Here is a 25,443-nt window from a genome sequence, read left to right as displayed (position 1 = left end):
CCTTTTCACACAGACTGCTTGGAATCAGAGATAGCAACTGATTCTTCTCCCGTGTGTGGTTTCTGTTACCCTTAGACTTTGCCATGGTCTTATTTTGTATCTCAAAGGCTTCTAAAATAAAGTTATTTGCCTTTTGCTTATTTTGCTAATGCAGTTGTTCATGTATTTCAGCATGTATCTATCGGTGCCTGCTCTGAACTCCTCTCTTAACTAGCCATTTTCATCTGAGAAAAGTTTTAGCTTTTCTTTTTGAATCCTTCACCAAGCAGACTTCCCTGTTATTCACTTGTTCCCTCTTGACAGGCCAGGGCAGGAATTGCTCTCAGGACCCTGACCAGGTACTGCCATAGGCGTGATGAAGGGAAGTAAGTGGCTCAGGAGTGGGTGGATCCTCAAGTATGAGACCCCAGAGCTTTTCCACACACTGTCCTCTATGCTACAGAAGTCCCAGGCAGGGCCTGGCTCTTTGAGGCACACTGGCCAGCTGCATACTCTCTTTCTGAGTTCATAGGATTGGGTAGGGACACTGAGGCCCAGCCACTTCTGTTTTGGTATTTTCTATTGTTGGCTTGCTCGTTTGTTCGAATTTCGGGGAGAGCAAGTGGAAAAGAGAAGAAGGTCCTACTTAGGTCCATCTTACATGCTCTGAACTCAGTATTTCCATCCAGGCTCTGCATTGGAATATTGATCACCTACATAGCTTTTTACACAGATGTCTTAACTTCTGTTCTGCTCTTCTTTTAGATATAGTTACCTCTGAATCTCACAGAAGAGTTCAGGGTGACTTCAGGGGAAGGATACCAGGATTTCTGGGTCCCTTGCTCTAACGCCATCAAAACAGCACCAAAATTTCCATCCAATCTCAAAATGAATTAAGCTAGTTTTCTTTTTCTAACATTAGGTTACAATAATCCTCCAACTCCCCTCATTCTACCCCTGAATTAGTCTCTCCAAAGAGATATGTCAGCCATACTATCATAATAATCACCATCACCATTGTCATCATCATTGCCTCCTTCTCGCAAAGTAATCTGAATGCACAAAGAAGTGATCAAAACTTCCTTGCATATCTTGTTGAGTCCCAGTGTCTGGGTTCAACCTTAACTCCCCAGAAATGAAGCCTTTGCAGCCCTGCTTTGCTCTCAGGAATTGAGTCCACCCACTTCCTCGTCTCCAATACTGTCTTCATGGCACCAAGCTGATTATGTTAAAGGTCTGTTTCTCTTGGAAAAGCTTAGGTCAGCTCTCTCAAATCTCCTCCTAAAGCTCAGCCCCCCAACCCACTGCTTCTTTTAGCCTTCTATCCCATGACTCTTACTGGAAACATGCCACCACTTCGAACTCCACCTACAAACTTCACTCAGCCCAAGTCCACAGCACTCTCACTCCTCCTTGGCCCAGGCCAGGAGCTCTCCTAGGGACCAGGCCTTTCCCTCGCCCTGAACCCTACACTCAGCTACTTCGAGCCATCCTCTTTGGCAGGGGTCTCCTTTTCCCATAATCACTGACACCAATCCCCACCCCTCAAGTATCACTTTCACAATATGCCTCTTCTAGTAATGCTCCCAGGCAATGAAGACTACTGAAAGAAATCATATAAATGTGACCCAGCCAGTTGACTTACAATTAAAGCACCTAATTGCAGCTTGCTTCTTCTCATTGAAGGTTCTCAGCCTTCTGGCCTCACTAAATCTCTAGTTCAGTTTCACTTTAAACCTGAGACCCTATTTATTTCTGTGAGATCTCTTTATTTCCTCCTATGATCTAGTTTTTGCCTCATAATCTCCAGGAACTCCCAATATCTGGTCCCAGTCACACTCCTGGCCTCATTCCTGGCTGCCACCTTCCTGAGGTGAGGCCCTTCTTTCTGGTCCTCTCCTCTCTAGCTCCTGGAAGCCTGTGTGACAGGGATCCCCTCTGTGTTTTCGGACCCTATTCACTCTGTTCTCAGAATTCCTCCTGTCCACAAGGCTCAGTCCGGTCTCTAAAAAGAAAGGTCTCTAGCCCGAAGAGAGCTTTCCCTCCTAAGACTATGTGGCATACCTAGCATTTGACTATACATGATATATGCCTCGAAGGCTGAGAACAACACTTCTCTCAAAAAATACCTCCTGCCCTGACTCAGAATCCCACTCCAGAAGAGCCCTTAGAGACCACTAGTCTGAGCCACTGAATTAAACAGACAAGAACCCCTCCAGGGGAAAGGTTTCCAGGGGTTGCCTAAGGTCACTCCAGTCAGCAGAGGCTAAGGACCACTGCTGTGCCCAGAGACTCTGGTGTTACCTCTGTGACATCACCCTGTTGTGTGTTATGCTAGCTCCATGGTCATGGCTTCCAGAGTCATGGAAAGCAACTTCTGTAGTCCACCCTGCCTTTCCGGTGGTATCTTAAAGGTTCAAAAGGGGACTATAAATTGGCGATATCAGGATGAAGTGAGGAAACCCTCCTTCTCTCCCTCCCCACATCCTATTTAGGAAACTATCAAGACCACCACAGACTCTGATGATCCAGTCAGAGGGAAGGGAAACCTGAGGCAACTAGTATAGGTTACCTGGTCAAAGGGTCCAACCTGCAAACCCTAGGTGATAAAGATAATGCCCAATTTGCTCTATGTTGTTGCTACGTCAAGAGGGACGCTTTCTATGCACAGTCAACTGCTTTAGTCTTCTGCAGCAGAAAGTCTGTGGAAAACAGGGTGCTGGGTGCTAGAATGGGAGGGTGCTTACTCACTGCTCTCTGTGCTCCAGATAATACCCTCCGTCTAGTTTCTCCAACCAGAAAATCAGGGGCTTGGGGAACATCTCCTCTTAAGTTTCACGTGGCCCTGAAGTCTAAGGCTTTAGGTTCTGCATTACCTGGGGAGTAGCCTGGAGATAGATGAAGCCATGAAACTGGACCCGGCTGGCAAACTCTTGCAGGAGAAAAGAATGCCAGTCCTGATAGATATGCCACTCCATGTCACCGAGGGAACCATTTTCAAAAAGATTCTTTGCAAAGATATACCTAGTTGGAAACGTAGGTGGGATGGGGGAAGGGGAGAAGAATGGGAAACAGAATGAAAGGCAAAAAAGAGAGAAGCAGAAAAATTAATAACCAACTTGATCCATGTCTGTTAAAACCACTTAACCCTTTAAGAAATCTGAATATTTAACCTGTTATCTCCCTCCTTGCTCAACATTAAAATGGGAAACAGCATCTATAGAAGCTAAAATCATAGCTCTCCAGGTAGATTAACCCACCGGGAGCACAAAGGGGCATTGGAAGAGTGTGCCTCTAATTGGCCATAAACAATTTTCCCCACTGGAAACCTGTTAGGACACAGCAAATGGTGCACGTACACCCAATCTTCTGAGGTTTCCTTATTATTACTGCAGCAGGCCCCCAAACAAAAACTTATCTAGTATAAAGCACCCAGCGCATTTCATTTAAGAACTGAGGGCTTCTGAGTCTCCAGGCTGCTGAGCCGCCCTTTTGTTTTGTTTAGGAGTGTAGAAAAGCTGTGTTTCAGTGGCGTCACCTACGGAGCAGGAAGTGCATTTCCTACTAACTTCGGGATTACCAAGAAAGCAGACTTTTCTCCAAAGCATACATGGCTCTTACTTGCTTAATCTACTGCCGAGCCTTAAATCCAGATATAAAAAGCTAAATCTAAAAATCAACTAGCTTTGCCCCTTGCTTACTTCTGCAACCAAAGGAGCATCTATCTGGTAGAGGAAGTCAGAGCTAACCAGAAATTGAAGCTTCTGAATGGTCAATTCTGCTTTCAAGCCTCAGGCATCTTGATACAAACACAATTTACATCCTAAACAATGAACTCCAGTTTCTAAGGCAACGCTCAGCTACTGGCCACTTTTGAGAAAATGAAATTCAGAATCCCTATGTATGAATGGCTCGGGGAAGTATACATTGAAAGGTTGTGTGTTGGGATTAAGAGAATGGCTTGCAGAGTCACATTCTTGTGTCTGATCCTGGCTCCAAAATTCTCCATCGGTGCCACCATGGGCACATCATTTAATTCTCTCAGCCTATTTCTTTCTCTGTAGACAGAACAGTAGAACCTAACTCACAGAGTTGTTGTGAAGATTGTACATAATACTCACAAGGTGCTTGGAGGAGTGAATGACACATAGTATTCAAGACGTCCTAGTCAGCATTATAAGTGCTTCTTGGCTAGGCTATCAAGAAATTAATTTGGGAGCTCCAGAAGTCAACTGTCCTGGTCTGGAATGGTTTAGCTATAGCCTAGCTAAAGGCAACAAAGAAAAGAGGTGACTTTTGTAACTTAATTTCCAAAAAAAGGTTTTCAGCTTCTTCATAGGTAATGTGGAAATTAAGATCTTATAAAGAGAAATTAAATATCTGTTAATAAGCCCTATAAAAAGGGCCCTTGCCATTTCTAAGGATGAGCACTTCTTTATTTCTCCAAAGCTGGTGGTGATGGAGAGCGGGAGTAGAAGGGTGTGGTGCTGAATGCTACGGAGAGGAAACTCCTGCAGTCTGAACGCAGGGGCTGTGGAGAAGACCAAAGTAAAAACCTAGATGGCAGGGTCCCTGTCCTAAAACCACATGCTACCATTTCTTTTAACTCAAACAGAAAAGATTTAGACTTCTTCTTCCCTATCATCCACTCTCCCAAACAACCATGTTCGTCCTTTGAAACACACATAACATGTGAGCACATGTGCAGTCTCCGAGTTCCCCATTAGACTAGGGTCGCTATGAAGGCAGGGACTGGGTCTGTTTTGCTTTCTGCTGTAGCTCCCAGGCCTGTGCTGAGTAAATGTGTGAATTTTTAAGAATGGAAAGGCTCTAAATCACCACCAGGATTAGAATGTGTAATTAGTTATCCTTTGTCTCAAAAATGCCCCCTCTGAAGAAAAAATCTAGGATGTTGCAGCTGCCTATTGTGCAATCAATTCTCATCCCTTCCTTTACAAGTAAATATTAAGACCTTATAGCTTCTAAAGAAAGTATTTATATTTCTGAGGGATCTCTCATATGCCTACCTCACTAAAGAGCTGAAAGTGAAAAACCTGATGGTGAGTATGTTTATAAGTAACTCAGCTCATTATAAGTAATCTTCATAGTCCAGCAGGCATGGCTTGAGAGAGGAGAGAGGAAAATAGGTAGTATAACCAACAGGCGAAAAAACCAAAATCTAGAGCACAAACATTTGTAATTCACAAATTTAGCTTTTCTAACATGTAGCTTCTCTCTTGGGGTACATAGAGAAGGAATGCATAGCCCATAGGGTTTGTTTTACAATATCTTGAATGATTTTAGGTAATATTAAAACAAATCACATCACAATTACAAATGTACCCTTATTTTTTCCCCCAGGAGGCTCCTGTTTACAGTAGTGCTAAGAAGTATAACTAGTTTATCTAACTTAGAATTAAATGGGTAACCAACTAGTTTCTTCAGAAGTGAATGGACAATGAAAATGTGGCATTTTCCATTTTGATAAGTCAAAGGGGCTTAAGATAGACTATCACCCTTTAAACCACCATTTCACACTGACACAGGTCGTTCGTAGCCTTCAGATAAAAAAAAAAAACTTTACCAGTGTCCAGATCAAGGCACCCCCACTTTGTCTCCAAATGGCTTAAGTCACAGCCTGGTCTGGTAGCACAGCCAGGAATTCTGGAACCTAGACAGACTAGCTCCTCTGGAATAGATGGACTGATTTCCCAAGCTAACTGCTGGCCTTCATTAAAAGTGACTCCACATCTCACTCCCTCAGGTGGTTAGGACACTGCTCTTCCCCTAACCTGACACAGACAGTGGATGTCTATTATAGACTCTGGCCAGCAATAAGCCCTGTCACATAAGCCAATTTCACAGATCTGTTATTTCTACTTAGAAATCCTTTCTTGAAGAATAAAAAAAGAATGACTATATTTCTTGTATCATTTTAGAACTACAAGGTTTAATTCTGTCTGCTCTCTTCTTCACAGTGACAACCAACCACTAATTCATTTGGTTTCCTAGAACATACGCTGCTTCTTAAGTGTCTACTCAGTGCCTTTTAGTATGTAATGTTTATATTAGGTAGCTACCAGCTGGCCTCTGTGCCAGAAAATTGGAAAATATAATCAATGGCAATGTGGGAAATTAAGTGCATTTAGTTTATGAAAAATACACATATGACAAACCTGTGGAATTATGAATCTGAACAAATCTGTATAGTGCTGTCTTTAAAAAGAAGACAAAATTTTAAAGTACTTTTGTTAGTGACCAGAGTGGTGCAGAGTCTGAGCAAGAAGAGAACACATGCAGCGCTGAACAGGGGCCTTGTGACTGGTGGAGGGCTAGGGCTCTTACCTGTCACTGTACACAGACCTCTCAAAGATCTGTACTGCTTTCTTGGCCTGTAAGAGTTTCTTAGGGAATGGCTCCAGCTGTACTTTCAGACGGCTCAAAAAAGAAAATGTCTGGAATGTGAAGGACCATCGCGCTGGCTCCCGGTACATCAAATCCAGCAAGTTTCCAAGATTTTGGGTACCACAGGCCTACAGGGAAATTACAAAAGAGAATTTCCTAGAAGGCATGTTTACTTCATGGTGTTTACCTTCCCTTTCCCCCTGCAGGTTTACTAATCAATGAGAGAAGCAATTACAAAAGTTTCCTCCTACTAAAAAGACACAATCACATCTTCCAGCTTAGTCAAAGCTACAACTCAAGGAAGAAGTTTTCCTACCTTGTTAGACAAGAATCTGATAGAGGGAGATGACATGCCACCTTCAACATACCAGAGAAGAGCAGAGGAAGCAGCACATATAGAATTAGCACATTACTGATTGATGGGATGGTGGAGTCTGTCTGAGGGGGAGTTAACAATCAAGAACCCTCTAAAACTCTACTTGGAAACAAAAATTTCCATTGTAATACTATGTTGCCTCCCTTTTGAGCCTCCTTTTGTGGTATTTCTTTATAAAACTTCAACCCAAACAAGAAAGCAACTGATTATTTGAAAATCCGACCAACTAAAAAAAAATTCTCTCTCTTAAAGAAGGGCTACAATTTGTTAAACAAATGAAACCCTCCCCCTCCATTCTACAGATTTTATGAAAGGCATCTGAAGACCCACTTATTCGGCATGTGTGGGACACTCAGGTGCCCCGAATTCTTTTCTGAGCTCTGCCACTGACTCGTGCAAAAGTGAGTTTTGTGCAAAGCACTTTGGGTCTGCATTCACCCAGTCATCGTTAACTGAAGGCCTGTGTGGATAAGGTGCTACATGGGCTAGGTGCTGCAAGGGGTACAGAGAACAAAACTAAGATTTATTTCCATGTACACTGTACTATGCTAGCTCATTTAATCTTCAGAACAGCTTCAGGTAGGTACCTACCTATAAGGTAGGAACTATTGTTATGCCCATTTTCCTGAGAAAACCTACTCAGAAAGGTGAAGTAACTTACTTGTCCAAGGTCTCATGATGAGTAAGTACTGAATGGTGACTCAAACCTGGCTTCCTCTTACTTCTTCATTCTAATATTTCTCCATATGAGGCGAGCAATACTGGTTCCCAAACTCAAGGAGTTCACAATGCAAAAGAAAAGATATAAAGAGCTAGAATATAAGGCAGAACGTGTGATGAAGGGGTGCTCACATATGGGAGAAGGAATCTAAGGACGTTTCTGGAAAAAAGTAGCATTAAGCTATGTGGAATGATACGTGGAATCTTCACAGATCGAAATGGGGATTAAGAAGAAAGTACTTCAGGCAGAGACAAAGATATAGGAGGGGGAAAAAGGTTAGGTAACCGTGAGTGGTCCAGTTTGGCTAAATATTACCCCTACATTCCAAACAAGGGTCCCGGCTTTTTGGAAGGCTTCAGTAGGAGCAGTGTAGGTAGAACAGAGTGGATTACAAAAGGATTTCCCTCTTTCCAATCCCCCAAACCACAGACCCACACCAGCTTCACAAATGGCCTCTGGCTAAGAGCTGGAGGTAGAAGCAGGGGGACAAATTCTAATCTACTGGAGTCCCTGATGGTGTCACTAGAGGCTGTAAGGAGCCCTCGGTGTGTGGCACAGTTCCGAGACTTCACAGAAACCTGCTGAATGTAATGGGGCACTGTGCTGACAAATGTACTAGGTTGACTGGGTGGAGGCTATTTTACCAGTAGGCTTTGGGTTACCAAAGAGAGACTGTTCTGGAACAAAAAACTGCACAGGGGCCTACATAGTTTCTGAAAAACACATCTCAGCTACAGAGAACAGATGCAAACATCGCTTCAAACATATTAACAAACAGAGGAATAATCATTGGATATAAAAATATTCAGCAATTCAAAAGAAGACCAATATGTGTGCTCAGGACACAGCCTCTCAGAAGACAGCTGTTGCCAGAAATGGGAAAAAACAGAATTTCAATGAGATTCAAGAGACTGCCACATTGATAAGAACATGCTGTCATAGAAAAGGAGCAACATGAAAAGAACATTCTCAGAGAAATATGCAATTGCCCAAACAAAACACCCAGTGAAGATAACTAACTAGCAGACTGTATACTGCAGTAAAACAAATTATTAAATATCATACAAAGAGTGTCAGCTCAAGAAATTCTCCCTAAACTAAGAGGGGGGGAAAAAAGCTGAAAATTATGAAATGAATTAAGACATACAGGTTAGAAGGAGAGCCAATATACATTGTAACATAGTGATAGGGTTGGGTTTTTATTTAAAAAAAATTTTTTTTTTTGCTTTTTCTTGCTTTACTCTGGAAAGACACATCAAAATGTAATGCCACCTATGCTTCACCTCACTGCAGTTAATTAAACTTTGAATCAAACAATTTTCCGAATGGGCTAAAATAATCTGGAATTTTACAACACCTGCAGCTCAGACAAAGCTATCTAACCAAGGAAACAATTTTCCTTCTCATATGACAAGAGTCCAATATACAGAGGTGAAATGCCGCCCCCAACAAAAAAAGAGGTGGACAGAGGAAGGCCACTCTTCATAGGATGTATGTCTCCCTCACATCAAATTTCACCATCACTGAGAATCACTGTATAATAGAAACACTTCGTAGCTCTAGGTATTTAAGAACAGAAATAAAGTTTAAAACCATGGACAACTAGGAGTTATAACCAGAGGTAACTGGTCAGATTAAAAAAAAAAAAAGCTAAAATCAAAGAAAAAAATTAAAGAAAATTTCTGAGATGCAAGACTTTCTACCAGAGAAATTCACTCAGTACCAGAAAAGATTCTGTATATATTTACACATACAGCTCGCAAGTGCACACACATACCCACAAATGGGACCTATCTTGGCAAAATGTAACAATTCATAAAAATAAACCAAAAACCTAATGAGGGGAGGAAAACACAAATTATTTATATATATAAAAAAAGGATGAGAAACATATAACAGTTTTCCATGACAGAAACTACCTTTTATATTCTAGAGCAAAAGACATTTTTAGACAAGCAATCACTGAGAAATTATACCACCCACTTACCTTTTCTGAAAAAACATTTCTTTAAAATATATTTCAATCAACTGAAACATTAATCAAAATAAAGAATTAAGAAACGGGAAGATGTGGTAACGAAAAAACAGTGGTCAATGATAACCAACAGAACAGAGTTAGGTATAAAGTCACTATTGTTAATGTGGTTAATGGGTTTAGTCACAATTTCTAATGTTAAAAGGAAATTCCATGATGTTAAAACATTCTGGAGTTCTAAAATTTCAGCTAATTTCAATATACCTGAGGATGGAGTCTGGAGAAAAAGGTAATAAAAAGCAGTGGAGTTTCCCTCCCCCATAGAGACTCCATTAAAATCATTGATAGGTTTAAATATACATATTTTTTAAATTTAAATGTTTATGGTTAGAATAAAAATAGTACATTTGCCTTATGAATGAAGAGGAGAAAAGTTCAAATACAGCGAAAAAGAAAAAAAGGAGATAGAAACATAAAATAAGGTGGTAGGATTATTAAACATAATCATAATAAAAGAGAAAAATTCCCAGGAAAGGCGAACTCTAAGACTGGGTAAAAACTAAAAATCCTGTTCATAAAAGAAACACCTAAAACAAGAAAACCCTAAAGCAAGATGACATAAATTGATTGAAGACAAAGGGACATAAAAATCCACCAAGTACCAGATACAAATAAAAAGAAAGCAGATGTGACAAAACTGTATTAAGAAAAAAGCATTAAATGTCACAAGAGGGTTTTTTTTATACCAATAAACCAATAAAGACTTCACAAAGAGGTCATGAATCTTTTTACATGGAATAATAAAGCTTGAAATATATAAACACAGAGCAAAGCCAATAAAAATACAAGGAAAACTGGACAAAACAACAAAAGTACAAAACTTTAGCACAGTTCTCTCAGAATTTAATATAAAATGTAGACCCATGAAATGAGAGCTTGGAAGATAAGACTCTAAATAATTTTTTTTTCACATATCTGAAACTGGGTACATCTTAAAATGTTTGTTAAATTAAACTTAAAAGACATTTTGATTATTCTGTAGAAATGTTATTAAATTCATGATGTCTCACAATGACATCTTAGAATTTATAAAATACATCACAAACGCCATACCTTACAGATAATATATGTTCTTCTTAAAAGTCCATGGCATATTTACCAAAACTGATCATACATAAAAATTGATCATATATAAGACATGAAGAAAAATCTCAGTAAGTTCTCCCAATTAGGAATTATATAAGCCACACTGTCTGACCACAACAAAGTAAAATTAGAATAACAAAATAATGCACACACAAAATCTAATCAAAAAATGTGAAATCTTTTAAAAATAATTATTGGGTAAAGAATAAATCAAAACTATAATTACACACAATTTAGAAATCTGAGTTAAAATCTTAAATATCAGTCAGGAAGATGGGGCCAAAGCTTATCCCATAAAGAAAATTTCTAGTTGCAATTGCTTTTATCAAGGCCAAAATAAAAAAGAGAAAAAAGAAAAATACACAAACTAATCGTTCAAACTAAATAGCTTTAAAAATGAAAGAAATTCTGAGAAAGACATGGATAAATTAAAAGGCAAAAATAAGGCACACCCCCATAGAGTTAAAAAATAAAATCCATTAACTGGGTTTCTTTAAAGGACAAATAAACAATCATTTATCTAATCTACCCCTCCCAAAATATTCACACAAATAAGCAACATAAGAGAAAAGATACAATAATTCTGGATACAGAAGAGTTAAAAGTGTAAAAAAATAAATGTACTAATTTTACCCTATTAAATTTGAAAATCTCAATAAAAGCAATTTTCTAAGAACACAAAATTATCAAAATTGACTGAAGAAGGTTAAAAAAACCTGAGTATTTGAGAAAGAAGTAGTTATCCAGTAAGTATTTCCCCCAAATAGTACTAAATCCATATCTCTAAAAATTATTTCTATCATACCTGCAAGGAATAGATAATTCCTATGCTAAAAACAATGCAAAACTTCTCAATTTTCATAAACCCGATAGTAAAACCTGTTAAAAGTGTACACACAAATAGTAATACCAATCAAACTTATAAATATACATGCAAAATTCCAAACATGTTAGCAAATTAATGGAACAGTACACTATGACTAAAAGGGTTCACTCTAGAAATGTGAAGATGGCACCATTTATCAAATCTGACTAAGAAATTAAAAAAGAAAAACTTACAATTACCTCACTAGATGCTAAGAAGGCTTTTGATGAAAATTCAACATCTGGTCCTGATAAAAAACAATTAATATCCTAGTAACAGAAAGGTCCTTCTCCACATGGTTTATTGAAATGAAAAATCACAGAACTTAACACATATATCTCTAGAGGTAATTTCATTAAAGATAGAACGAGATAAGAGTGACTATCATCACTGCTATTATTTAATATTGTTTTGGAACTTCTACCCAATGAAAGAAAACAAAAAAATAGAAATGAAGTATGGATATTGGAAAATTCTTACAAATGATTAGTAATTACAAAAGAGGTAAACAAGTGAAATAAAAAACATAAACGAGAATTAAGTCATATGACAAAAACAACAATCAGTTGCTTTCCTTTAAAATTAAAACAGCAATAACCAGTGTGAAAAGATGAGAAAACAGAAACCAGTCACAATAATGACAAAATACATAACCACTCAGGAATAAACTAAACAAGACTATTAGTGGGACAAATAAATAACTATTTGGGAAAAATTAGACTCCTATAACTTTTTATTTTATTTTTTGAAGATCTAATTGGCTTTATTAAGTGATTGTGAATCAAACAGCATCCCATCTAGCAAGTCGAAAGACACTCCCTAGACTCCTATAACTTTTAAAATAAACATAAAGAGTAAAAACCATAAAAGCAAGAGAAAGAAACACAGACACACGTTTTTATAATCTTGGTCTGTTAGAGGTCTTTTTAAATTTAACATCAAAGGCGGTAGCTATGAAGAAAAGACAGATTTGACTACATAAAGACTTATAAGTACTATGTGGCAAAATACATTGTATATAAAGATAAAAATGACAAACTGGGGAAAATAGCAGCAATATATGACAAAGAGTTAAGATACTTGTAAGTTCTTATGAAGTTACTGCAAAAATTTGAAGAACTCAATAGAAAAAAAAAGCAGGAGGTTTGAATAGGTAATGCACTGAAGAATATTAATAAATGGCTGATAAATACAAAAAGATGTTTTCACTGGTAATCAAAGAAATGTAAAATAAAACTACACACAATTTTCTTGCCTCTCCCATTAGCAAGGATGAAAAATAATAATACCCAGTGTTGCTGAAAGTATGAAGAGATTGGTACAACTTTTCTGAAGGAAAATTTTGTAAAACATAGGTGTCAACAAAACACATAATTTTTGCACATCAAAATTCCATTTTTAGATTACCCTAAGAAAATAGGGATACAAAATTTAGCTATTAAAGAGAACAAACATGTAGCTACAAGGATACTCATTATTTTAACACTGTTTATAATAGGGAGAAATTAGAAAACTAAATATTCAAAATAAAAGATGGGATTAGTAAATGATAGTATATTATTTTGTCAGTATACTGCTACCATTAAAATGATATTACTATGAAAGGAAGACTGTATATCAAGTGACATGCAGAGGATAATCACAATTTTTGTTTTAAAAAAGTATATATGTCTTATATATTTATGTAAGTGTATTTTCTCTGTAAAAAGAATCTAAAAGGACAAAATGTTAATTAACTGTTTTACCTTTGGATAATGGAATTATGGGAGTATCAGTTATCTATTGCAGTTTAACAATTTATGCCAAAAATTAGTGGCTTAAACAAAAATATCCATTATTTCAGTTTCAGTGGGCAAGGAATTTGGAACACAGCTTAGCTGGGTGGTTCTGCCTCAGGGTTTCTCATCAGGTTTCAGTGAGGATGTTGACTGACGCTAAAGTAATCTGAAGACTTGACTGGGGCTGAAGGATCCACTTCCAAAAAGATTCACTCACATAGCTGTTGGCAGGACTCAGTTCCTTGCTGTGTGGGACTCTTCACAGATTGGGATGCTTCATAACATGGCAGCTGGCACCCCCAGAGGCAAAAGTGATCAGAGAACAAGACGAAAGATACAATACCTCTTAGGACCTACCCTAGAAAGTCACATTGTTACTCCTGCTACATTCTATTCACTACAAGCAAGTTACTAAGCCCAGCCCACACTCAAGGGGAGAATTAAGGTCCATCTCTCCAAGGAAAGAGTATCAGTTTGTGGACATATTCAAAAACCCCCACAGTAGGTGATCTGTGGCATACATACTCAGAAAAAGATACATAACTTTTTTTTAAATGGAAAAGTTAATTTCACAAATATTTACAAAAAGACGATTAAAAAAACAAATATCCTCAATAAGCATAATGTGCCTGCCAAAAAAGGTAACACAATCCTGAGTTGGAATAATGGAAAAATGGCACCCAGAACAAGTTTGATGATATTGTGGACCATTTAGATTACATACAGAATGTCCCGTTCAGCTTACAGTACCATTCTTAGGAAATCCTAAATTGGAAAACTAACTGGAGCTCATCCCCTAGACAAAGTTACTTTAGAATGAGGAACAGTCAGAAGGAAAAATGGTGTCTCACTTGAAAGAGTGAAGACCTGAGGGGGAGAAAGGGCAGACAAATCATTGCTTTCAACTATATGAAGAGCTGCCATGTGGGAAAGTTAAGTCTTAAAAGGTAGAACTTGAATTAATGAGTTGGAGTCACAAGTATGCAAAGTGGCTCATACAAGAACAATCAGAGCTGTTAAAAACCAGAATGAGCCACTCAGTGAATGCTCCCATTGGCTGCAGGAGGCATGGTGTTGCCACTCCCTCAGCTACCTCTAAGGTACATGTCCAAACTGGTCCTTCCCTACTCACGCTGATGTGGCTGGTGTTGAAACCAACCCTACAGTCTTTTCCCAAAGCAGCAGACCTGACACTAGGGCCTAAGCCACAGGCATAAATGAAATGTACAGTGCTTGGCTCAGTATAAATGTTAGTTATTATATCTGCACTGACTCAAAGTGTGACAAGGTGCTCTCTAAGGTCCTTTCCAATTTCTAAAACTTCATAAATAAGTTAAAATCACTATAATTAACTGCTGATCCTGATGGTCAGCTTCAGTAATATACTTAAGGGCAGGAATGACAAAATTAATCTTCAAAGCCAGATGGCTGGACATGCTTTGGGAAACCACACAGAACAGAGGCAGTCACTTTTGTAGACACATAAAAAACCACGAAAATCAAAACTAAACATATTCAAACAAGTCATATCCTCTCTGGTATACGTGGTCTGCTTTCTGGAATGAAGGTATTTTAAAAAGGAGACTCAAACTGGGCTACCTCACCTACTTGGAGCAAATTAGATTATTACAATTAGTTTACTCACCCATGCCTGCCAACTACCCACCACAACTGAAAACTTACTTTTTGCGTGCCAGCAGCCTGGACATTCTGCCATGTTGCTACAGGTTCTGTAGCTACGTGCCATTCTGGGTAAGTTTTCGTGAGTAACTTCACAAAGGTGGACTTTCCCACAGCTGCAATGCAAACAGCATGTATTGGGACAGTTCCCAATCAGGGCTAAAGGAAAAGCCAGCTATTAAACTCTGCCCAACTCAAGGGAACATGCACTGGTTTTTCCAATTTCAAAACGCAGCAGCCATACCACTGTCAGACTGACGATGGGTCAGGCCATGCCAACCAGAGTTACCACAACGAATGCAGGCAACAGGGAGGGGAAACACCCCTAAGATTTGATTTGCAATTTTAATGTCCTAACATCCCTGAGGCAGAGTATTTAATAACAGCTAAAATGTAATAGACTGTCAAAAGTAGATAAAATCAGCTACGTTAGTTGTAAAGCTTGAATCATAGTCCTATTTAGTCTGTGACTGTAAAAATTGCAAGTTTTTCAAGATAGAAAACAAAGATTATGACCCTCATTCATTCAACAAATCTGACCAATATTCAGGGAGTGCTACTACATGCTCAGGACTGTCTGGTACAATGATGAACACAGACAGGATGGATTCTGCCCTCACAGAGCCTGCATGGAGATAGATACTAAGCAAACACACAAGCAGTTAATAACAAATTGTGTTAAGTGCTACCAAAGAAAAATTTAGGATGGCTTTAATATAGCTCAGGAGGTCAGGAAAGGCTCCTCTGAAAAACATCTGAGGTAAAATCCGAAAGATGAAGAGTTAGCTAAGCCAAGGGTAGGGGAAAGGTAATCCAGGTAAAAGGGGCAGCATGAATAAAGATCGGGAAAAGCGAAAAGTACTAGGTGCACAACAAAACAAAAGAGAAGTCTGTGGCCTTGAAGAAGCCAGTGCAGCTAGAAGTCAGTGAAGGAGAAGAGTGACTCAGAACATGTGTGGAGAGGCAGGTAGACAGGGAGGCCAGGGCCAGGTCACGCAGGGTCTTGTAGCCATAGTAAGAAGTTTGAATCTATTCTAAGGGCAAAGGCAAGTCAGCGATGATGAGTTTTAAGGAAGGAAATGACAAATTTCCATTTCCTTTTTAAAAGATCACTCTACCAGCTATGTAAGAATGGACTGGTACAGAAGTAGGCGGACCAGTTAGAAGACAGTAGCTTAAACCAAGGTGATGGCAGAGGATGTTAGAAGTAGCAGTTGCTCGGAGAAATTCTTTGGAGATGAAACCAACCTAGTACCACATTTAAGTTATCTTTTCCCATTTACACCAATGTCTGGGTCCATAGCTTCCTGAACTTCAGACTCAATATTCAAGAGCTCTCTAGACATTTCTACTTGAATATCTCACAAACACCTTAAAGTCAATATATTCCCTAAATGAACGCATTACCTTCCTCACCAAACTGAGCTTCTTCCCGTATCCTAGACCTCAGGGTATGGCAGCACCATCCACTCAATGTCAGAACTCCCTTCTCTGCCAGACTTCAAGTGACCACCAAGTGCTTTTGCACCTGCCTTCTAAAATTTCCCCACCTGTCCTTCTCTCTCTTCCCATCTCTTGCTCAAGACAAGGCTCTCATATCTCTCTTGCCTTCCAACTCTGGCCTTGCCCTCTTCGATCCATCATTCATACTGGAGCTACGCCGAACACAAAATTACATTGCTTTAAACTCCCTATCACCTTCATGACAAAATCCAAACCTTTAGCATGGTCTACAAGACACATCATCATCTAGCCCCTGCATACACCTGTCTGGCCTCAGCTTCCCTTCAGATATTCCGAGCTTCTGTTGGACCAAACTCCTTGCAACTCCAATCACGCATGTCCTCTGCTGGAAATGTGACTGTGTGTATGCTTTCCCATTTCCTGATTCACTTCCTCTCTTCACGTGGCCAATTTCAACTTGGTCTTCAAGATTCTGCTCAGATGTACCTCCTGTGTGAAGCCTTTCCAGATCCTGACACCTCTAAACTGAATTAGCTAATCTTCCTTTATGCTTGACCTCGTGTTCTGCGTAAGATTCCATTACTGCCATTGTAATTGCTCCTTACAAGATGGGGCTCCTCCAGGGCAGGATCCAAAGCTCTAATGACCTGACTGAATGAATAAAACACTTAATAATTAACATTAATTTTGGTTCCCTCTGAAACCCATATTCGTTAAAAACCAAAAAATGAATACTAAGAGTACATTTGCAATTCAATCTTCTCTATCAGAGAAGATCTTTCTCAAGTTCTAGCCTTAGGAGGAACCCAAATAGAACCAAGAGAAGGGAGGCACCCTTCCAGTCAACTCTATCAGCCACTCACAGTTACTGATCGGGAGTATAGAGATGTCTCAGCAGAAGAGCCCACACATCCAATATGTGACATTTTTTACACACCACTCCAACTTCTCTCTGAATACACAGGGTAAGAACAAACACCTTGAATCTATGCATTTTGTACAGTCATGCTTATCTTTCAGTCCTACCTCCACCCAACTTATGAGTGCCTCTGCACATTTGCTCAGCCTCAGCTCTTCCCACACTTCAGTGAATAAATGCCTTCCCTTGCTCTTCTAGGCTTGTGTCTAAATCCTGTCCCCTACATAGCCTAAGGTCCCATCTCGTCCATGAAGTTCAGGACTTCTTTAGCTCACACCAAATTCCTACCATACTGGACAGCTGAATCAAACAAGAACTGCCTATGATGTGTTTAGCATCTAATTGTTTTGATTGTTTCATGTCTTGATTTTGGTTTCCTAACAGGATCTGAATCTCTAGGAGTGGGCCCCAGGAATTCACATTTGTAAAGTATACCCCAAGTGATCCTGATGCATACTTTTTTTTTTAATGCATACACATTTCGAGAATGGTATCCAAAACAATCTGATCAAAGTCAACAGAGGTAGTTTTTAAAAAATATATATTCCAAAACCACATACTAGACTACTAAATTAAACACTCTGTGTTTCTCAAGGTAGGAATTATAAATTGGTTGAGTTTATATATCATCAGATACCTGCCTACGCTGAGTAGCCCCTAGTTTAAAATATCTGGCACAGATGGTCAATATTTAGATTGCCAGTTGCTGATTAAGTCTAAAACATGGTCCCTGCCTATCAGCTGAAAAGCTATTTTAATTAATACGAAAAGAAGAATATCATTGAGTTGTTAGCTGGTTGGGGTTGAATGAGTGTTAGAATAACTTAAATTTTTTATAAGTTAAAAAAAATTACCCAAGAAGCAACGGCATATGGAAAGGGCCCTGTTTCTACAGAGTGCTGACTTTACCTCTGAGATCAGACACTATTAGTTCATCAAAGGGCATTCAAGACTCTCAGAAACCAACTCATGCCATTTAAACACACAAAACCCGGAATGCCAACAAATTAGATGTAATGGGAAATATACAGTTCCAATTACTGGAACAATCACACTAGGGCAACGCCCCCATCCTGCATCCAACTCCTCATTCCAAAGCTTCTAGAAAGCCAGTTTAGTAATCAGAAGCTGGCTTCAGCAAAGGACGACAGTAAGTGGCAGTGGAAGGTCCTAAAAGCTGTGCCATCCATGATCAGAGCGCCTAAGTCACTTATCACAGGGTAGTATTTCTTAAATTGCATTTCAATCCCACAGGTATGGAATAATTATTTTAAAAAATGATTCAAAGTGATATGTTTATATTAAAACTAGACACAGCAACTGTTTTTAGTGCTGCGATACTTGACTGTAATAGTTTTTCTTCCTGCTTGGGTTTTGACTATGTGTGTTCTTTTTAAAGACAAATGTTTTCAAGTGTTCCCAGGGGCTGCCCAGTGATGATGGCAATGGTGTTGGCTGGTTCTCTACTGCTACACTGGCCTCCTCCGAATGGCCAGAACACTCACAGTCACCCAAAGCTACTCTTCAACACTGGGCAAATTGACAAATTCCTCCCTTTGTCTGGTCTCTATGCAGAACACCAGCCTCTTATATCATTATCACAATTTAGTTAGATCCCAGCTTAACTGTCATCTTTCGATATACTTTTTTTTAATATATAATTTTCAGGTGTACATTATAATTTGACATCTATATATTCTATTGTGTGATTACCACCTAGAGTCCAGTTTCTTTCAGCTACCATATATTTGATCCCCTTTACCCACTTCACCCTCCTTACTATATTTGACTCCCTTTACCTTGTCTACCTCTTCCCTCCTCCCCTACCCACTACCCTCTGGTAACCACTAGTCCATTGTCCATGTCCCTGACAGCCATGCTACCCTGAACAAGCCCGATACCGTCTGATCTCGGAAGCTAAGTAGGGTCAAGCCTGGTTAGTAGTTGGATGGGAGACCACCTAGGAAGACCAGGTGCTATAGGCATTAAAAATAAATAAATAAATAAAGGGTTGTAAGCTGACAAGGTCCTTGCAATCTGTGAGGTCAACCAAGGGTTGCCTCGTCTAAAAAAAAAAAAATCAATATAGTTTTTAACATCATGAAATTTGGCAGGGGGGTGGGGGTGGTGGTGGTGGTAATCAGATCTCAGGATCAAATTTTCTCTTTAGGGTCTTGGCTATCCTTGTACTTTATTATATGTGCCATGACTTGAAAAGAGCTGGGAGCTACTTTCTTAGAACATATTACTTCAACAAGTTGATTTTTATTAGCACCAGGATTGTCACTCCACAAGGTGGACCAAAGAGTTCTGCTGTTAATGTTCACCTTTTCCTAAGTCATGGTGTTTTCCTCCCACAATTTTTTTTTTATAAACTACAATGCCTGCTATAACTACATTATGCTAAAATCTAGTAATATGATAGTATCTGATGTAACAGCCAAAATAATATATTATTTTAAATTTAATACAGTCGTATTTCATGGGAGCCGCTTAAATTTACCATCATCTCCAAGCATTTTCTTCTCCTAAATAAGATGAAAAACATGGGAAAAATCCATTTCCAAAACTTTTAACCAAAAAGCAAACAAAAACAGTAAATATAAAACTGTCTATCTTTAAACAAAAAAATTCTTCAAAGAAAACTGAAGTCTTTACTCCAGAAACTTCATTTGATGCTGCATTCATTCACTCAGTCATTCAAATCAACAGATGTTTACTGAGTAGCTGCTAGGTGCTATGTACTATAACTAAAATGATGAACTATGTTGAGATCCTGCCCTCAAGGAACTATGTTCCAACCCTGAATATAAGTACCCAGGATCAGACAGGCTGAGCCCACAGGCATTTTGGTAATAAAACTTTTCAAAAAGCACTCAGCAGGCTTAAAAGGAATCATACATTTTTCCGATTCCTTTTATTTTCTTTTCATGGGAAAACAACAACAAAAAAGGTCCCTCATAGCTCCTAGAGTGCAATCCAAACTCATACTGGTCATCATGAGACCCTTGCTGATCTGGAATGCCCTCCTCCCCCACTTTTCCCACAAGTTGATTCATCCCTTCACTGTTGCCTTCTTGAACTCTCTCCAGCTCCTTCATCCCTAGGCAGAGTTAATTATTGCCTGCTCTGGTTTAACAAGGTATTACACTGTAATTATTTGTTGACTCATCATCACTCTCTCCAGTTAGACTGGGGGCTCACTTTTTGAAGACAGACAGACTTTATTCCCTTTGCATCCTGGGTATATAGCCAGGTACTAAGAATGGAGATGGATGGACAGAATGAGGTGAATCACGGAAAGGGAGACTCTCATTTACAATGTTTGGAATAAATAGGTCTTTTTCCCCTGAAATTCTTTGCCCAATTGTTTATACTCAATAAAAGATTAGTGACCTTAAATCACTAATCCTGAATGCTGGAAGAAAAATGTTATTAGGGAAGCTCTCCACTGCTTTATGTACAGGTCTCCAGACTGCAAAGTGTAAAAGCTTCCTCTTCTCTGGTGGAGTCTTTAAACTTAAAGCAAGAATGGTCTGAGATGACTCAATAACAATATTTCAAACAGCGCTCCTTTCTTCAATTTAGGTTTGTGATCATAAAATAACTGGTTTTGGAAAGCGATACTTTCCTTCAGTGAATACACTTGAAAATATAGGCTAGGTATCTTATTTGTTGGATTTTAAGGGATTCTAGGTACCAAGCTTTTCACTTTCAGTCATGCATGGCCTATGGCATCACAACTCATGCTAGATGCCATGAGTTGTTACTTCAATGATCCATTTCCCATATACATGCTGCTGCTGTCTACACCTGCAGGACCAGATTAAGAGACTCAGAGCAGTACAACTACAAGAAAAGCCACTCTAAAGATATCTAACTTCACTTAAGACAGGGGTTCACCTTCTCCTGTTCAGATTTCCTGACGAGGTATTCTTATTCTGATTTGTTTGGAGATGCCATCTATAATTAGAGAATAAGATAACTCTTCATTTGATTGTAATAGCAATCTAAAATATTTCCTCCTGGGTAACAATGACTAACTTCCACATGGATATCACAGCATAGGATTCAAGCATCTGGTGAACACTGAATGAGTACAATGGGTCAGGCAGGGGGTTATGCTCATGACACAAAGATGAATAAGACACTAAGTAGCCAACCTGGGGAAGATGTTGAATATGCAAACAATCTCAAGTGCTGCAGCAGTTGTAGGTACAAAATGTTATGAGCACACAGAGGAGGCAGTGACTAATTCTGTCTGGGGAGAGTCATCAGGGTGTGTGGGATGATGGAGAGTAATGAGAGATAGAATTAAAGAGAGCCAGATTAAAGAACCCCAGTCACCTTCTCATTAGTCATATTTTCCTTGGGCAATTCCATTTATTTCCAAGGCTTCAACAACCTGATGGCCTGTCCCAAGTATTTATTTTGTAAAGTACTTTGTACCTCCCTGGGCTCTGAGGACAGAGCTTCCTTTAGCGGCATTTCCCAAAGTACAGGACAGAACATCTTTGAATAACACCATGAGGCAGGTAGCAGGACCTTTCCTTCTCACTCCTTTCCATGTTTCTGATTTGGTTGGAAAAGCATACCCAGCCATGGTGACTGGTCTCACTTTAAAGTGTCCACAAAGTCCACGACCACCAAATCCAATGGGTCCTTAATGCTGCCCAGCAATTCTATATTTCTCCCCTTCACTCACTAGATACTTGATATCTTTTCTCTCCTCACACTCACTCTTAGCTGATCTTTCTTCCTATTTTACTGAGAAAACAGACACAACCAGCAGACCTGCTATAAGTTCCCACTATATCTACTCGAGTCAGTACTCATTCACCATGTTCCCCATTATTAGAAATAAACTGCTAGCTAAGACCAACCTTGCTTCACCTGGGCTATAGGTTCCATTTCTTCTGGCTTACTAACATCACCCCAGCAATTCTACCCTCTCTCCTGTTTTACCAAAATTTTCCCTCTCTACCAGACCCTTTCTACCAGCTTACAAATATGATCTAATTTCTAACAACAACAAAAATTCCTCTTCCCCTTTCAGCTACCACCATGTCTCCCCTGTCTAGGAAAACATCTAAGCAGTTGCTTAACCCACTGTTTCCAATTCTTCACCTCCCATTCTCCTTCAATCTGTGCCAGATTTTCACCCCTACTGCTCCTAAAAATTGTCCAAGTTCACCCAAGAGCTCCATTACCAAACAGCATTACACAGTTGATCATGGCCTCCTCATGAACACGTTATTCACTTGGCTTCTAGGACAGCATTCTCTTTTGGTTTTTCAGTGGTCATTCCTTTTCAGTCTCTTTTGCTGGTTCCTTCCCATCTCCCCAATCTCTTTAACATTTGTGTGTCCCAGGGCTTAATCCTTTCCATCAACATACACACAGTCTTCTGGCTTTAAATACTATCTACATTTATAACTCCAGTTCAGGGAGACTCTGAACTCCAGGCTCATACAACATCTCCTACTCAACATCCCCACTTAGATATCTTATAACCATATAAAAACCTAACCTGCCTAAAACCAAAATCCTGAAACCACTCCCTACCCCATCTGTTCTTCCTATTCTCAAGAAAATCGAAATTCCATCTTTCAACTTATTCACTGACTCCTCTCTTTATCTCACATTCTACATGTGAAATCTAATTAGCCCTACCTTAAAATGTAACTAGAATCTTATCACTTCTCACCACCTTCTCTACTACCACTTAGTCCAACTTATGAAACTCACCATTGCAATTACCTCGACACTTTCTACCTTCAACATATCAGCCAGAGTGATCTTTTATAATCTAAGTTAAATCATGTCACTTGACTGTTCAAACTTTCCAGTAGCTTCCCATCTCAAACAGAGTAAAAACACATCATGGACTATAAGGCCTATACAATCTGACCACTCCTTACCTTCTGACTTTGTCTCCCCCTTGCTCACTCCACTCCACCAAGGATGGCTTCCCTCCTGCTCTTTGAACACACTTTCTACCTAAGGGCCTTTGCCCTTGGTCTTCTCTCTGGAAGATTCTTCTCCCAGTTATCCACATGGTTCACTCTTTCACCTTTTAGGTTGTTTGCTCAAATGTTACCTTAAAATGAGACCTGTTTTGACTACCCTATTTAAAATTACAACGTCCTTCAATCTCTCATCCCTGAATTTTCTCCATCACACTAATTACTATCTAACATGGTTTACTTTGTTTATGTTTCTTGTCTCTCTCTACTTGAGTTCCCTGAAAGCAAAAATATTTATTTGTTCTGTTCACTGCCGTATCCTCAAGGTCAAGAACAGTGCTAGCATGTGAATGGGGCTCAAAGGGTTATGAATAAAATAAATTCTGTTTGAATGAACAAAATAAATTCAGTTTACTGCTAGTATGTCATCAATATTCAATACTTGCTAATCCCCTTTTAGGGCTCACACCCTAGCAGGTAAAAAGCATTGTCAGAATTTAGTAATATTAAACTGAAATGTTTTGCTCTCATTCTGTTTTTTAATTACTTTTAATTAACGATACTGGGTTTCTATATGCTCTTCTAAGTCATTTTTAACTTATACATGTTTTTAGGTCTAAAAAGTGAGTTTCTCCTAAGAAAAACGTTAAGAAACGATAGTGGAACTAGCAGAGAGACATGGCAAAAATAGTGAAGTGGTATTTGAATGACTGAACTTTAGGAACTCTCTTAGGGTAGAGTTGCCAGATAAAATATAGGACACCCAGCTAAATTTGCTTTTTAGTTAAGTGATTTTTTTTCCACCGTATGCCCCAAATCGTCGCATGACACGCACTTGCACTAAAAAATTACTCGTTATCTGAAATTTTATTTTAAATGAGCACCCTTCCCCACCCCCAAATCTGATAACCCTCTTAGAAATTAGACCCAGAATTAGAAATCTGGGTCTAAGAAATTAGACCCAGATCCTTGTCGCTTCCATTTCAATCTATCCGTACAAGCTGGTAGAACTCTTGTCCTTCTTACGGACTGTGTGGCTTTTATGGAGAGAACTGAGGGCCGAGGTTCTAAAAATCAAAGAGGCACTGGCAAACCGTGCACTTAGGGAGGGGAAAGGCCCTGGCAGCTCAGAACAAGCAGCCCCGCCGCATCAGACCGGGGGAGGAGAAAAGGGAGACGGGGAGGAGGGGTTCCGGGCCCAGTTCCATTCCCAGCCTCTCAGGCACCTACTTAGCCGAGGCCAAGGCTGGGCAGCCACTTTCCGGCCCTTACCAATGTTGCCTTCGATGGAGAGCCTTCGGGGCCCGCGCCCCGCGTGCAGACCCCTGGAAGGGCGTACGCCCTCGAATGGGCCCTGAGCCATGGAACTGGAGGGTACTCGCAGCAACCTCAGAAAAATCCTGCCTGCGGTCATCCCACCCACGATCCTCGCAGCTAACACGTCCGCCGAGAGCACTTCCGCCCCCAGTAGCTCCGCTCACGCAGTCTGACGGGCCTTAGACGTCAGAAGACCACCAGGCAGGAAGTAGGTGGGGTTGAGCTGACTTGGTGGGCGGGGCCAAAGAAACAGCTCTGTTCTCGCGATGTTTGTAGCGAGCGTTGTGAGAGGAAAGTAGCTGGCGGTGCGGAAGAGTTTGCTGATAACTGGAGTTGGAAGGGCATGATCAGCCCCTTCGGATTTGTTCATTGGACAAATGACATTTTAAAAGAAATATAACAATTCCATCACTTTCGCATTTTTTTGTAACTTTAAAATAAATTTTATAACTAAAGGCAAATAAAAATAATTGTAATTTTAAATGAGATTTCTTTTTTCTAGGCGTTTATTGTCTGGTTTTTATTCTAATATGGGATGAAATTGGATGGATTTAAGTAGGAAACTGACGTAATTTGATAATTTACACAAATTAATTTTTTCCCATTCCGCGTAACTCGCAGCCCAATACTGGCATGTTATTGCCTAAACAACAAATTAGTTCAATTACACCCCCACCTCTTACTTTTTCTCTTGAATGAATAAACGTTCACTCAATCGATTTGCATAGTAGCCAAAAATCCCATTAGGATCAAGTGGGTAGAGACTCGGAAGTGCCTGAAACGCATTTGAACTTGATGGATTGGGCTCTTGGGCGTGAACAATGGCGGGGCGGGGGTGAAGTGCGGGGCGGG

General features: G+C 39.6%; 1 protein-coding gene and 1 pseudogene across 3 annotated transcripts in view; one reads left to right on the top strand and one right to left on the bottom strand.

The window, feature by feature from the left end:
* DGUOK (deoxyguanosine kinase) overlaps positions 1 to 24,801 on the bottom strand; it is a 29,371-nt gene extending 4,570 nt beyond the window's left edge. Inside the window, exons 1-4 of one of the 3 annotated variants that reach the window (XM_006905188.3) lie at positions 24,547 to 24,801; positions 14,929 to 15,041; positions 6,325 to 6,512; positions 2,856 to 3,003 (exon numbers count right to left, since the gene is read on the bottom strand). In XM_006905188.3, coding sequence (XP_006905250.1) covers positions 2,856 to 3,003; positions 6,325 to 6,512; positions 14,929 to 15,041; positions 24,547 to 24,688 — 591 coding nt within the window. In that variant the 5' untranslated portion in view covers positions 24,689 to 24,801. Of the gene's footprint in view, positions 1 to 2,855; positions 3,004 to 6,324; positions 6,513 to 7,421; positions 9,117 to 14,928; positions 15,042 to 24,546 lie in introns of those variants that run through there. The other 2 variants (XM_015593173.2, XM_015593178.2) reach the window with 2 other exon arrangements.
* On the top strand, positions 19,175 to 19,293 carry LOC112483070 (annotated as a pseudogene).
* Positions 24,802 to 25,443: the final 642 nt, after the last annotated feature.

This window comes from Pteropus alecto, unplaced genomic scaffold (genome assembly GCF_000325575.1).
Source record: "Pteropus alecto unplaced genomic scaffold, ASM32557v1 scaffold100, whole genome shotgun sequence".
NCBI lineage: Eukaryota > Metazoa > Chordata > Mammalia > Chiroptera > Pteropodidae > Pteropus > Pteropus alecto.
Note: the sequence above shows the minus strand (reverse complement) of the source record. Positions and strands in the feature narration are given on the sequence as shown.